Genomic DNA, 15616 nt, shown 5'->3' on the forward strand with positions numbered 1-15616 from the left:
GGAAGGGCTCTTAGCCCTCAGTTGCCAGGATATTCTTCCTCAAACATGGCCTTCATCACTTCCTCTCCTACCGCTGCTTCTTCGGTATCTCCTTCCTTCTCTAGTGCCAAGTAGAACGAGCCAGGGGAGATAACAGGTGAATGGTATGAATGAACAATAGAATGACCAGGAGGCAAGGTCGGAGAGGACCAGGGCTGACCTGCTGTTTGACAACTTAATTATACCAGGAACTCTAATCAACTCCTTGCTGGGTGAACCGACCTCCTCCATGTGGTCTGAAAAATTTCCTGATGCAGCCTACGATATGCTGGAGCCTTCTGGTAGCAGCCTACTCTGTATGCCCACACCTCTGCTCACACAGTCGAGTCTGTGGGTGAGAGTCAATTGTGTTTATTCTCAAACCTGCTTACGTTAGGCATACTTGTTATTTTAATAATGTACATTCACTTAGTATTACACGCACTGGTGAAATTAATGTGAAAAGAGAGAGCGTTGTTGTTTCTATGACGATCCAGTTGAATGACTTTTGAATAACCTGAGAAAGGAGAGTCAGCTAAGACAATTGCTGATGAATTTGGTATAAGTGAGAGAACTGAAAAAAACGTGAAAAAATAGTAGAAATCTGAGCGGGGCCAACATACAGTTGCTTTAAAAATATTTTCAAAATTCTTGATGCACTTTAAAGATGTCAAAACTGGGTGGTTTAAGTGTGGCTTATTTAAGAAAGAAACTCAAATTATGGGCAACAATAATCAAAGAGAATCTTTCATCCTACCTCAAAAGGCTGTTGAATGAATGTTTCTTTGTACATTTGACATTAATTTGAGGTCATTAAAGTATGTATGTATCACTTTTTCATACCAACTCACCAACTTTTCCAATGAACCAAACAGCTACAGCTCTGCACTGTGTCAGATAAAGGGGTATCTTCTCTATTACGAGGTACCTCCTTTGTCACCAACTAGGCAGCCTGTGGAATCGGGGCAACCTGCAGCAGAAAGCCTGGCATGTCACCAGCCCCAGCAGACCTGGTCCCAATGACCCAGGAGAGGTGGAGGTCAGCGTGGGTCGCAGCTGCTTTGACGACACTGCCTCAGACAGTATTTTGTATTGGCCAAATGTGAAACTCAGGAAAGTGTAACCCAGATTTGGTTTTTATTTAAGCAGAATCATCCCAAGAAATTTCCAACCCATCTGGGTCAAAATGGGCCAGCTAAGTTGAGAAGTAGAGTACCATGCGTGGAAGGCAAAGCCGGTACCTCTACTGATGACCACGAGCTACGTGATCAAATGCTGGTGGCCCCCTTCTTGTACAGCTAATGTCACACGTTGGGCAGTTGGTTCACCATAACCGGGAAGGCAGCAAGTAGCTATTGAGGGAAGCTTTCTCTTGGCACAGACCTTCCCTGGGGCTTGTCTGTCTGCACTTCCTTAGTGCCTCAACAGCGCTCCCTCTGACACCCAACTAATCACGTGACCACTGGCAAAAAAGCCAAGTCCTCGAACAGGGCATCCAGGGGACTTGCTTTAAGCTCAGATGTTGGTTTTTCCTGGATGTGTAATTTCTCACTGAAAAATCTTTGTCTTCTTGCCCTCATGCTGGCATCTCATTGCCATCTCAATCTCACCAGCATCCTACCACGACAGAAACGGAACACAATTAAAAACTCTACAAAGTCAATAGATTCATGGGCTACATGTGCAATTAAACATTTACAAAGTATTGAACCTATCCTATGTCAATGACCTTAAAAAACTCACTCCCTTTCCAAGCTTTCTGTCTTTACTAGTGACATCGTAATTAACCTCAATCTCCTAAACTAGGGAACATATAAATCACTTATTTCTCCGTTGTCCTCATACCCTCTAACTCCTCCTTAGAACAATGGATTCTTAGCATTGGAAGTAACCTCGGCGACCATCAAGTACAGACACCTCATTAACAGATGGAAAAATTAAAGGCTCAGAGAAGGGAAGTGATTTACCCATGGACTAGTTAGTGGTAGAGGTGGAACTAGAATTGAGGTCTAGTTCAGAGGAATGTCTCCACTATGACATTCACTGCCCCATTTACTCATTCATTGATTCATTCATTCACCCATTTAAAAATCTGAGTGCCTCTTATGTGCCAAGTAGTATTTTAGGTCTGGGGAAGTCACCACAATAGCAGAGCAGCTACCACATGTAGAGACGTCAGGCAGTGTTCTAGGGACTTTCCAAACGTCCACTTATTTATCCTCGTAATAACCTATGAAGTGAGTTCTGTTATTAGCCTCATTTCATAGATGAGGGAATTTTGCAGGTTATTCCCCATTGCTGGGGACCCACAATGGCTCTCTAAAGTGCTGAATCTACTGTAAACGTCTCTCCTTGACTACGAAGACCTTTTAATAAACTTGCCCATTCCAAATTATCCAACCTTCGTAATCACTCTTCATCAACATAAAATCTCTGAGTACTCAGATCAGACTCCTCACCATCCTCTTCTTGCCCCCATCACGCTGCCTCTCCCAGCCCGGGATGCTTGGAGGGTAAGCCTATAACTCACTCAAATCTGTGACAGAGCAACTGACACAGAGTGGGTGACCAGTACATGTTTGCTGAATGAGTGAAAGTTTCCTGGTTCTTCATCAATCCAAGCCATACCTATTCTGAACTCTTAGCTCTGGTGTCACATCCTTTCTGGCAGGAAGGCCACCACAGAACAAGTAAGATAGAACATCACGCTGGAGGTAATAATACCAACCACCACCATGGTTTTTATTGACTCCTTACTACATGCCATACACCTAAACTTATACCCATTTCTAATTAACAAAACAACACTGAGAGACACGTACCATTATTATTCTGGTTTTAATATGAAATTTCCAAGGCACAGAGAGGTTAAGTAACTTGCCAAGATCACACAGCTAGTGGAGCCAGTCAACAATGGGCCCATTGTGCTGACATCTCTCTTGGTAAATTCTGATTTGCTGGCTAAACTGGAAATGGCGATGAGTAATTTGCATCCTGCACTCTAAGTTCTCCATCCGATTTGCCAAAATGGAGGTACAGGAATTCAAAATAATTTTGCTTTAGGGAGAGCCTGACGTTAATTGTTATTTTCATCCCTGTTCCTGCTGCACGACTAAAATTACAAAAATCTGTAGAGAAAGGGAAATTGTGCCCTGCTGTATGCAGGGTAAGACGGCTGATGGTTGTGGGTTTATATTCAAGTAAATATTTGAATCTTACTTGGCCTCAGTTTTCTGGTCCCACTATCCTCCCACGCTCTCCATTGCCTGAAAAAATACTGGTTTTCACATTCACAAGGGCACACGGCTGCTGCATGGAACTGAGCTACAATTATTCAAATTCCAAGTTGGGCTTTTGTGAGCAGTATTTCAGCCCCAGAAGCACTTATTTTATGAGCAGCCAAGTGCTGCTCCCGTTCTGAGCCAGAAACCTGGCTGGACCCATTTATCACATCATTTAGGGCACAGCACAGTTCCAGAGGGACCCGCACTGGTGCCTGCACACAGCTGATGAGACAGTCACAGGGACCTGTCCTCTGCATCAGGGCTGTGCTCCAGACTTGAAAACAGAACAACTGTAGCCTTGTAGGGCAATGACTTGCCAGGATTCTATCCTCAGGACTGTTCCCAATTGCCGGTTTCCCATCCCTCAGAAGTATAACCCGGAGGGTATAGCTTATCACAGGGTCTCAGGGACAGGCTCCCCAGAATACCACCCAGCTGCAGCTGGCTCTGCCTTCCTGTGAAAAGCATCCTGCAAAGAACCCACGGAGAAGGTGCAGGTCTCATCACACGCACCAGTCCCAAGGAGAGCTGCTGTGGGCTGCCCCCAGCAGCTGAGTCGGTGATGAGGGCACTGTGCAGAGGGACAGAAGGAAACGAGCATCTGAGTTCAAATTCTGCTGTGTCTACTGAGTGTCTGTTAATCACCTTTAATAAAGAACCAGAACGCTCAGCAAATATTTACCGAGTGCCAACTATGCCTCAGGCATGCACTGGGCACTGGATGATAAGAGAAGGAATGAGGTGGACCAGCCTGCCCTCATGCAGCTTACAATTGACCAGGCATCCAGACGAGTAGCATACAGTGTGAGAGGTATGAGGACGGGGCCTCTCTGGACCTCAGCTTTATCTGAAGTATCGGGATAATGTAACTTCAGAAGACTGACACGTAGATGTGTTAAACAGTCTTCACGGAGAGAATATGGCAAGAGACTAATAGATCCCTGCCTGGACAGAGGTAATTCCCTGCTTACACAGCTCCCAGCTTCACCCACTCTGTTTTCTTAGTAGGGTAACTTTTGTATACCCCTTCCACGGTCTGTTACACTTTCCCTCTAACGTCCGACTATCAAAAACACCAATGAATTATTAAAAAGTCTTAACAAGTCTGTGAGAAAGGAAATGGACAGGGGGAGGTGGCACCTTGATCCAGCCCTCCCTGAAACCCTGTCCCAGGAAGGAGTGGTCAATAGCCACCAGCACAGTTCTCCATGGCCCCACAGAATGAGCATTAGCCACACTTGATAGAACTTTTCTTCCCTTCCCCTATTCCCTTCCAATGCCTGCACCTTTCAGCGTGCACCGTCTTTCATCATTATGTGGAACAGGAACCTTAGTACATGTCAACAATATGAGAAAGGGTTAAGCAGGGCAGAGACCCTCCTCCTCACGCACCATGGTTGCCCAGACAGCAAGGATTTGCCTTCTGCATTCCCAGGAGTAACACTAAGTGTGGGCCGTGGCTCCACTGCTTACCGTAGTCAGTGTTTTCAGGCTCCCAGCAGTTCGAAGGCCAGAAGTATGGGGCCTGCAAAAGAGCACAGGTGTCAGGACTCAGAACGCTAGCACTTGCCCTCCCCTGCCTGGGGCCCAGGGGCAGCCCTCCCCTGCACCCAGTGAGGACCCCTCCCTATGACAGGCTCTGTCCACGTGCTGACACCGCACCCTAACTCTCTCCTGTTCTTAAGGCAGCGGAGGCCAGTCAACATGTTAATCTAGGTGTTGAGAAATGAAACCTGAGGTAAGCCAAATAAATGCAAAAACGAGAAACAGTTTATCGGGCAAAAACTTCTTATCCTGAGGTAATAGAAGTCTAATACAGAAGTCAGACAAGCACTGTTCGCTGAGGCACAAGCCCCAAGTTCCTTTGTCCCTTTGCCAAGGACTGAATGGTGTCCTCCTAAATTTCTATGATGAAGCCTTAACCCCCAGTGTGACTGTATGTGAAGTAAGGAAGTAATTAAGGTTAAATGAGATCATAAGGGTGGGGCCCTGATCAGATAGGATTAGTGTCCCTATAAGAGGAAACACCAGAGAGCTAACAACCTCTCTCTCTCTCTCTCCACCCTGTGAGGACACAGTAAGAATCAACCATCTGAAAGCCAGGATGAAAGCTCTCCTCACAAACTGAACCCTACTTGGAAATCTTAGACTTCCAGCCGCCAGAACCGTGAGAAATACATTTCTGCTGTTTAAGCCACCCAGTCTGTGGTATTTTGTTATGGCAGCTGAGCAGACTTAGACATCCTTTGACCCTGTCTGAAGAACTCCACTCCTAAACCCTTAGGTTAGATCTTGACACAACCCCTTATCCTCTGCTCCAATTCACTGTGGGACAGGATCTGAGGAGTGGGAATGGCTGGGAAGTGTTAATAGGTAGTGAATGGAAACTTCACACCATGAAGGCAGCATGATATAGTAGAAACATCAAGGACTCTGCTACCAGGCTGACCTAGGTTCAAATCAAGGCTGTCCCCTGGATTTACTCAATGCCCTGTTAATTCTCCAAGTACCTCACTTTTACCAACTGTAAAATGGGAGACACTAATCCCCCCAAAGTTTGTTCTTCAGAATAAATGAGATAATGTGTAAAGCACACAGTGAATAGTAGGTTCTCCATGAGGGATTTTTACTACTATGCGGGTAGGGCAACAAATGGCCCAGACAAAAGTTCGCTTGGTTGTCCCAGTGCTGGTGGGAGGTAAGGGTTGCTCCCTTAAATACTGTCAGTTTTTTAGGTAGTTCTAATCTGAGATCAGATGATGATGAGGAGAAAAGTTTCTTCAGGAGGACAAGCTGCATCCCTACCTGGAAACGATAAAAGGTGCCATCGTCCTTCATGGTGAGAACGTGGTCCGAGATTGGGAAGACGTAGCCCTGGGCAGCCACGAGGCTTCCCAAGTGTATTGCTTCAACTTCAGGGACAGGGCAGAAGACAGAGACGTAATTAGGAAGCTGTCAGAATGCAGGGCTACTTAGCTGAAATGTAAGTGGGGCGGGGTGGGGGGAGCAGAAAGGCAACCGGAAGTCAACTATCATCACCCCCAGATCACTGCATGATTGGCTGATTGATAGCTTCCGATAGGGCTGCACTGGGCCGGGGGGGAGATGTCAATGGTTGGGGAGGGCCACATGCGTCTGGATCCCCTGGGTCCTAGCTCTGACATTGTTAATGCCCCTAAAGCTTCCAGAAGAAAGTCCACCTTCCCAGCTAAGACCATGGGCTTTGGTGTGGATAAGCCTGTATTTAATTAAATGAGATGCTTCACATAAAGTGCTTAGCAGTCTGGTGCAGGGTAAGTGCTCAGTAAGTGCTGGCAGCCCTGATTCATATTTTTAGTTTCATCCTTTCTTTTTTTTTAAAGTCACCACCAGCAATGAGCACGCAGCCCATAGAGTCTTCGGACTCACACTGCATTTCCGGACATGACAGTCCCGCCAGCGATGAGGAGTGTGTTACCCTTCTTTTACGGACGTAGAGGGAAAGCTCAGTATCTTAGAGAATTGGAGGATGGGCAGGCAGTGCGGTGGGCAGTAGCCCAGGGAGGCCAACCTAATAGAAATACTTATATTTTTGCCACAATCAACCTGTTGTTTTGTTACTTTAGCACCAGCCATAAATAGATTCACATAAATGGTTACAAATTTCTATTTACTCTGAGCAGAGCTAAGAAAAAAGAAATCTAAATGGTTCTATCATACATGATAATCTTGCACAAATATAAAAGTACTCTAACTGATAAAAACTAATTTTTGGCTGTAGAAATTATTTGACACACTCAGGGAGTCTCTAGGAATTATTAATTTCATAAGCTCTGAATTTTTCAAAGTGACTTGTATTGGTTTTATTTGCAAACTCTTCAAGAGTCTTAGCAAATAATTAAACCTCAGTTGTGGATCAGGCAATGTAATTTTAAGAGCTGGCTCCAGAAGGCTGTTCCGTGACAATGCTACAACTTTCAAGAGGTTGTATATAATCCAGCCATTTTGCATAGTTAGAACCTGTTCTTCTCCTCTGGAAGGAGTGTACACTTGTAACTGGGAGAATCAGAATGAATGGAATTGTATTTTACTTGCTTAGTGGTGACCAGCTGGCTTTTGAAGTCTATATGCTTCAAGAACCATGGGTCCAGCAGAAAAGGGAAGTTTCATCACCTGCAACTGCTCCTTCTCCAGGGAAGGAAGAGTACAATCCAGTAAGAAGGGGACTTTCATGTCACCAATCTAGGAGCTAGAAGTCTCACTTCATTCTTCAAAAGGCTTTCGCTTGGAGATGTGGCAGATGGGAAGGAAGAAGAGATGTTGGATACCCACCTTCCCAGGGCTTTTGTTTGCCTCATTTCTGCTGGTGAATTGTTCTTAACTTCTCCTGCTCATCTACTTCTCAGAAGCCCAGACAGGTCCCAACACCTTCATGTCCTCCCAAGGGCATCAAAGTATAATAGACCGTCATAGATAAGACTCTTATCATTCGGGACCTTTCACAGAAGCTTCTCGTACCAGCACCAGTGGATTCCTGAAGCCTGTTCTACCACTAGGGGGTTCAGGGTTCTCTGAATGTACCATTACTGCTGCTACTATCACCACTGATGATAACGATAAAATACTTGTCAGAAATAGGATGACTGTTTTAGAAGGGCAAAGAAAACAGTGCTCTTGGAAGAGAAGAGACCACCACGAAGAAGGGTGACTCTACATACATGTAAATGAACTGGTAGAGACTTATTCAGTCCAGTTTTCACAAGTGGACCATCAGAAGTCCAGGCTGTGTAAGGCAAACACGTAGGGTAGTTGATTTGTGTTTTTTTTCCTTAAAAGGATTAGCATTCATAGTTTCCCCCTGAGGATTAAGAACTTGACTAGAGTTAAGAATTTCCACTACTCACGAAAGTGGCCATTAATCATGATGGGGAAAAAGGCTAGTGTTCCGTTCATGACCTGCTTTTCTGGCACTCAGATTTCTGGCGCCTATGTTTAATTGAACTCTATGTAAGTTGTATTGTTTCATAGTCAATAGTCTATTAGGAGCATCAGATTAAAATATAGGAATGACCGAGCTGACATACTGACCCCGGCAAGGAATCACAGCTGAAGGTCAGACACCTAGAATGGGCACTTGAAAAAAATCTTTAAAAAGCATAGCAATTGAAGGGCATTCAATTTGAGGCAAATAGGTCTAATCCCCAAGAACATCGGAATACATTAGTGGATGTCTGTAAATATGACCTTCAGGCAGCAAGAATACTTAGTTAAGATGGGGAGTATATAATAAATTCAGAAAAGTTTTCTCATCTAGAATTTTCATTTTACTCTGGAACCCTGCATTTTCTAATTCTGCTATGAAAATAAATTTTACTGCTTATTTGCTGGTGGGAGGACAGATTTGGAAACCGTTTTACTGGCCAGGGTTTGCTGTTGCTTTCCTGGTGAGGTAACTGCATCGCACAATTAAAGCTGAAAAAAAAATCATTCCTTCACTTCTTGCAGAAGCAGAGAAGAGAAGGAGTCTTAGCGAATAATTAAACCTCTTAATTGTGGATCAGGCAATCTAATTTTAAGAGCTGGCTCTAGAAGGCTGTTCCGTGACGACTGTGCTACAACTTATCTTTAATTGCTGTGGCTAACCAGAGTCCATCTCATTTCCCATGTTATTGTATTGGGCTCTCTGGCATTCTAAATAGTTGCTCATTTCCTCCAAGGGTGATTTAAATTTAAAGATAGGAATTCAGTGGAGAAAATAAATTAATTCTATTTGTAAATAGAGGGATTCTACATCTTGGAATTCACATGTATAAGCCCAGTTCTCAGGAGGGCAGGAGAATCTGGTTTGGAATTTGGTTGTGGGTTGGTCACTAATATCATGGGGGTAAAGTCAGGGTCAAGGGTCAGGTACCTGGGTCCTCAATGGAGAGGTTCTTCATAAGCCACTGCACAATGTCAGTACCTGCAAGGATAAAGCAATGTCAACTGAAGACCTCATGGATGTTTAACTCTGTGCCAGAAGAAACATGGTTACCCAAGAGACTCCTAATTCCAATTAGCACACACCTGGAGAGCTAGGTAATAGTGACACTTTTCCATCCTAACCAACCCATTCCATCCATTAGTATGCTTCTGTAGTCACAGTCCCATTATTTCCCCCCCAAAGTCCACTTCTGATGACTCAGGATGGTCTTGTATCCACATTTCCCTAGGGCGCTTCTGGAGGGGCCTTCCTGAGAATACATATTTTGATGACAGGCTAGAGGAAGTCTTATCACGCCTGGCCCCAGACCATTTCCTGAGGGAGGAGACTCCTTTTATCTCACTATCCTCAACTGACGAGGCCTGCCCAACACAGATGACCTCACAGGTTCCTGAAAAAAATCTCTAATTTCCTCTGGCCTGGGCTCATCCGGAATGAATAAGCCCCTGTGTCTGTGGGAGAAACTTCTATGTGTTCGCCAAAACCTCTCTCCTCTATCCCCTGGGCCACAGCTAGATTACATTTCTAGACTCTCCTGCAGCTGGGTATGCACTGAGTTCTGACAATGGAATGTGGGTGGAAATGCCATAAGCAATTTCCAGACTCAGACCATAAAACTCCTGTGTGACCCTCCACACTCCACACCATTCATCTCCATCTGCTGGCTGAATGGAGAGAACTCCAGGGGCCATGGGGAGGGCAGAGCCATGTGTGGAAGGAGCCTGGGATCCTGAACAGACATGAAGATTGAGGCCCATTTGGGTGACCTGATTGAAAAATAAACTTGGTCATGTTGAGCCCCGGATATTTGAGGGTTATCTGTTTTGGCATCTAGTAATGCCATAACTAACATAAAATCTTAAGAATCAGAAGGGACTTTTAAAGCTTATTTACTCCAACCCTAGCCAATACACAAGCCCCATCCACAACACCCTGGACAAGAGGTGCTGTAATTTCCATTTGGAAAAACCCTAGTGCCTGGAAACTCACAAATTTCCTGTTGGCCAACCTGTCCCAGTTAAATCATCTTCGATTTCTCTCCACAGAAATTTGCCCTTCTCTGAATTCCTCTCTTTGGTCTTAGTTTTGCCCTCTGATGACAGAAAAACGAACTCAGACCTCTCACTCTGAGACAATCCTTCAACTATTTGGACAGTCAGTCCAATGTATTATCAATGTTCTCCTTGAGTTTCCTCCCCTCCAGGTGAAACATGCCTGGATTCCTCAGCTGTTTCTTCTGATGACATGATCTGGGGTCCCTCCTCATTTTGTTCACAATTCTCAGAATATATTTGCTTTTGTTTGCCTCCCTTTAAATGTGGCACCTAGAACCAGTGTTCTTAGGCCAGTGCAGTTCATGTGTGGGTAGAGGAGTCCAATTTTCTGGGAGGTTCTGAACTTCTGTGCAATCTACCTTTGTCACCCCAAAATCTCACTTTAAACCAGTTCAGATCTTCAAAGGTGGCTTTGTCACCTCAGGATGAAACGTTTGATGGAAAACAGCCTGAAAAGGGCAGCATTTCTAGATATCCGAGTCTTGTCATGGGTCTGAGGCATGGCGTGAGGGAGAGGGAGTGCCAGAAGCTCTCCTGGGATGGACTCCCAGCGAAAACACTGGAAACCCCAGCAGAGGGGTTGAACGAGTATTGCCCTTTTTCCAGGATTAAAATTGCTCAGAAATTTGACTGGGGTTCAGAAGTGAGACCAGTACAGGCCTGAGTACCTAGATATTTTGTTTCTCTCTGGCTCTCTGGAAGGTGAATGAACCCTGCACAGTAGACTGTCCTGCCCTTTCTGTGCTGTCCCCCAATCCCAGGACTAGCCTCCACTGACATGGCCCTGCAAGTTCCCTGCATTTCAACCTCAAAAGCAAGACTTCTAAGCATTTCCCCACTCCTTCTCCCAGATGGCATCTATGAACTAAACTTTGGATCAAAAACACTCCTTTTCATTCACATTCTTAGAGAGAAAAGGAGAGTATGTTTCCGTGTGTGTGTGTGTGTGTGTGTGTGTGTGTGTGTGTGTCCACTTCCTCCAAATTATACAAGTTCAACATTTGTCCTAGGAAATGAAGAACAAAGCAGAAATCAAATACAAACTGTAATCCCGAGTTGGGGGTTGGGGGGAGAGACTCTAACCTGTTTTTCCCTCAAAAGAAAAACAGTCCTTTTTTTTGTGGGTTGCCTAGAAACGGAGAGGTTTCCAGCATCAGCAACAGCTCTCCCCCGGGCAAGAGGATTATCTTTCTGCTGAGCTTGCTGCACCATTATTTATCACCTGCCAAGATTGATTAGTCACCCTGGGACAATGACAGCCCTTCCTTTCCCCTGTTAATTACTGTCATCATTAATATCCATGTCACTAATTAGTATTCATTCACATTGAAACTCCTTCCTTGCTATCATATCCGCTCCCCCCTCCACCTCACCCCAGCCTTCGGTACCATTGTCTGGGTTTCTACCCCCTTTGGCTTTCTGCACTCATGTCCGGCCTAATTGTTCTTCCCAGTCCCCCAGGCTCCAGTTTGCATTCACAGAGCCGAAGGATCACATGTAAGCATTTTTTTTGGTAAAGAAGTGAAAGTCACAAAAGCTCCGGGCCTTCTCGCCTAGCACTGCGGGAACCACAGACCTGGGTTTCCTGTCGCTGGTGTAGCCACCATGACAGTCACTGTCTCATCTGGGGACGCGTGTAACCATCCTCAGGCCCTAGTGGGGCTGGGCTGCTGCCCTTGGCTGTCCAGGCCACTGTCTTCAGTCTGTAGCAGCACCCACGCCACCGCCATCCCTGACAGGCATGGGCACTGCTTGGGGGACCTGAGCACACACAACGATGTCTGGGGCTGTGGACAGTCTCATTCTCGTGGGCGTGGGGTATTTTAGGCTTCATTGGACTAATCCAGGAAGGGCCAGCCTCAGCCTTGTGAGCAGGCAGTAAACCGTTGCAGGTTCAGCCTCAGGAACAAGTAAGGAAGGGAAATCTGTCATAATATTATGTCCTTTATAAGACCTACAATTATTACACTGTAGAACCAGGCAAGAATAGTCCAAATAACCATCAGGAGAAAACTTTTTTTTTTTTTTTTTTTTGTGGCACACGGGCCTCTCACTGTTGTGGCCTCTCCCGCTGTGGAGCACAGGCTCTGGACGCGCAGGCTCGGCGGCCATGGCTCATGGGCCCAGTCGCTCCGCGGCATCTGGGATCTTCCCGGACCTGAGCACGAACCCGTGTCCCCTGCATCGGCAGGCGGACTCTCAACCACTGCACCACCAGGGAAGCCCAGGAGAAAACATTTTTATTCTTCTCTTTTCTCTTTCGTTTCTTCCTTCTTTCCTCCTTCTCCCAATCATTCTTTCCTTCTTATTCTAATGAGAATTTGCAGCAGACTTTTTTATTCTGTTCTATCTAAAACTGATTGTTGCCTTTTGTTACTACTATTGGATTCTGGTTCTTACCTTTGCCAAGCTGTCCTGCCTGCCAAGGACTTAAAGCCAGTATAAAAACATTAAGAACAAGTGCATGATAGCTGCTCTTTATTCCCAAAGATCCCACAACATTTGGCTGAAAGTTTTCTTTTTGAGGCTAATTTATCAACATTTATACTAGGAATATCCATGAAATACACCAGAGGGCACCTGAAACACTTCTTCACAACCTGCATGGATGGTTAATATAGTTCAGTACACATTTATTATATGCAGGCATGCTTTATGTTTCTGTATGTGTTGTAAGCCCGTATTTCAATGATGTCTTATATGTGTTTATAATTATGTTTATTGGCAGGGCCTTTGGACACAACTTGGGGATTCAATACATAAATTATGGCTCATCCATACAACAAATATTTATTGAACACCTACTGCATTAAATGAAAAAGCATACTGAGAACAGTGTATATCGTAAAATGACATTTTTACAATAGAAAATATATATATTTGTATTCTATTACTTACATATGTATAGATATATACAAATGTGGAGGAGAAAAGTTCTGGAAGTATATTTATTTATTTGTTTTATTTATTTATTTCTGGCTGCATTGGGTCTTTGTTGCTGTGTGTGGGCTTTCTCTAGTTGTGGTGAACGGGGGCTACTCTTCGTTGCAGTCTGCGGGCTTCTCGTTACGGTAGCTTCTCTTGTTGTGGAGCACAGGCTCTAGGTGCGCGGGCTTCAGTAATTGTGGCTCATGGGTCCTAGAGCCCAGGATCAGTAATTGTGGCGCATGGGCTTAGTTGCTCCGCGCCGTGTGGGATCTTCCCGGACCAGGGCTCGAACCCATGTCCCTTGCATGGGCAGGTGGATTCTTAACCACTGTGCCACGAGGGAAGCCCTGGAAGTATATTTAAACTGTTAAATTTAGGTTATCTTGGGGAGAGGCGAGGGTCAAATTATGGGAAATTTCTGTTCTTTACATTTCCTTATTATTTGGAGTTCATAGAACATTCATATATTACTTTTGCACTGAGAAAAATCCTTTTGTGTTAAGGAGAAGAGAGGGAAGAATTGGCCTCTGAGCCTGAAGTGGTGCGAACGTGGAGAGCCAGGGCTACAGACCCAAGTAGAGAGGGTATATGGAGCACAGCCTTCTGCTGCCCCAGGCCCTGTGCTCTCGCTCCACTCTGGGGAAAGGGCAGAGGGATGAAGGCAGGACTCGCAAAGCTGTCTTCCCTCCTGAGGAGTACAGAGCAGGCGGCTTGGTCATGGGCCTCAAACTGGTCGCCATCTGGCCATCTGGCTGGCTCTGAGCCTCGGAGTGGCCTTCTGTAGACTCTAATAGGGCTGTTCACCACAGTCCTGGACAAAGGGTGACCCCCAGCACCGCTCCCTGGGGTTTGCTTACTTGTTTACTTGGGTAGCGTGAGACTCAGTGACCTCTTCCCAAGTTGTATTAACTCTAGATCAATATAAACTGGATTTGAGTAAGCTGGTAAGATCTTCCGAGATTTCAGAAAGTTCTTTCTGGCTTGGGGGAGACCCTTACTATAAAAGTGTTCTATTCTGGGCTTGGCTTCTGGCGTTTTAAGCTCCCCTAAAGAATGAGGGATACCTGGATCTTCTTTTGAAATAAGTCAAAACCCAAGCAGATCCTACTATGAAACCCTTCCTTCATTTTCCCCAAAGTTTTGTATCAATCTGAGCCCAAATTAGATTATGCAAACTTGACAAAAGACGGCTTCCAGTCACCTGCAAATTTCAAGTTACCTGCAACTTCGTAGCTTATATATCATGGTTCTGGTAACTGAAGCAATTGATAACTTACTCATCAGTCCTCCCCACTGGAGAAAGCCACTTCCACTTGAGTAAACTATTTTTCTGGAGCTCAACCAAGGATAAGACAGTTCCTGGGCTTCCCTGGTGGCGCAGTGGTTGGGAGTCCGCCTGCCGATGCGGGGGACACGGGTTCGTGCCCCGGTCTGGGAGGGTCCTGTGTGCCGTGGAGCGGCTGGGCCCGTGAGCCGTGGCTGCTGGGCCTGTGCGTCCGGAGCCTGTGCTCCGCGGCGGGGGAGGCCACGGCAGTGAGAGGCCTGCGTACCTCAAAAAAAAAAAAAAAGACAGTTCCTGCCGTGAGCGAGCTCACAGTACTCCTTAGGCAAGGTTATGACTCTGTCTTCCATTGGATGTTCACGTATCTGCCAAGGTCTCTGCTGCACCTGTGAGTAGAGCGGGTAGCTTTGTGCCACCTCACCACGCATGCAGGTGCCACGTGCAGGCCAAAGCCCGCCAAGAAGGATGACATTCCCCAGTGCCCACTGTGCACCAGGCCACAGCTGGACACTTAACCCTGTTGTCACACAGCATCTTGACAATAACTATGTAAAATATAATAACTCTTATACCTGTTTTAAAGATTAGGCCCAGAGAGGCCCCAGGTCACATGCTAGTACCTAATAGAGCCAATCTTGGAATACGGGCAATCTCATGTGAAATATTATTTCCACTACACCATTCTGCCCCCCGTATCTCTGAATAACTTTCCTAGTACATAGAAGAATAATTGGAAAAGTTATCTTCTGTACTCTATTTCTTCCTTGAAGTACAGACACTAATTCAGTGATAATAATAATTATTACTGTCAGCTATTGAGCTAATAATTTATTGAGCACTTTCTATATTCCAGCCTTGGAATGATTCTACTACAATAATTATATGGTGTAAATAGATTATTATCTCCATTTTGCAGATGAATTGAAGGACACCCTAAGTAGGGAAGTTTTTAACAACTTTAGACCATTCTTTTATGACTTTGTTAAAAAACAATAAAAGATGCACAATTAGCTAGCAGAGAAAGCTTGTGAGCAAATGTTCAACTGGGTTTTGGAGGGGGCGGACACAACGAATAGCGGGCAGTAGA

At 45.3% G+C, this 15616-nt stretch overlaps 1 protein-coding gene across 3 annotated transcripts in view; it reads right to left on the minus strand.

Annotated features, from left to right (window-relative positions):
* RGS6 (regulator of G protein signaling 6) overlaps positions 1-15616 on the minus strand; it is a 575129-nt gene that overhangs the window by 96263 nt on the left and 463250 nt on the right. For all 3 annotated transcript variants that reach the window (XM_067731476.1, XM_067731467.1, XM_067731459.1), the window contains exons 4-6: positions 9193-9243; positions 6108-6214; positions 4776-4827 (exon numbers count right to left, since the gene is read on the minus strand). In XM_067731476.1, coding sequence (XP_067587577.1) covers positions 4776-4827; positions 6108-6214; positions 9193-9243 — 210 coding nt within the window. The remainder of the gene's footprint in view (positions 1-4775; positions 4828-6107; positions 6215-9192; positions 9244-15616) is intronic.

Source organism: Pseudorca crassidens, chromosome 1, assembly GCF_039906515.1.
Source record: "Pseudorca crassidens isolate mPseCra1 chromosome 1, mPseCra1.hap1, whole genome shotgun sequence".
In the NCBI taxonomy this organism is placed as follows: domain Eukaryota; kingdom Metazoa; phylum Chordata; class Mammalia; order Artiodactyla; family Delphinidae; genus Pseudorca; species Pseudorca crassidens.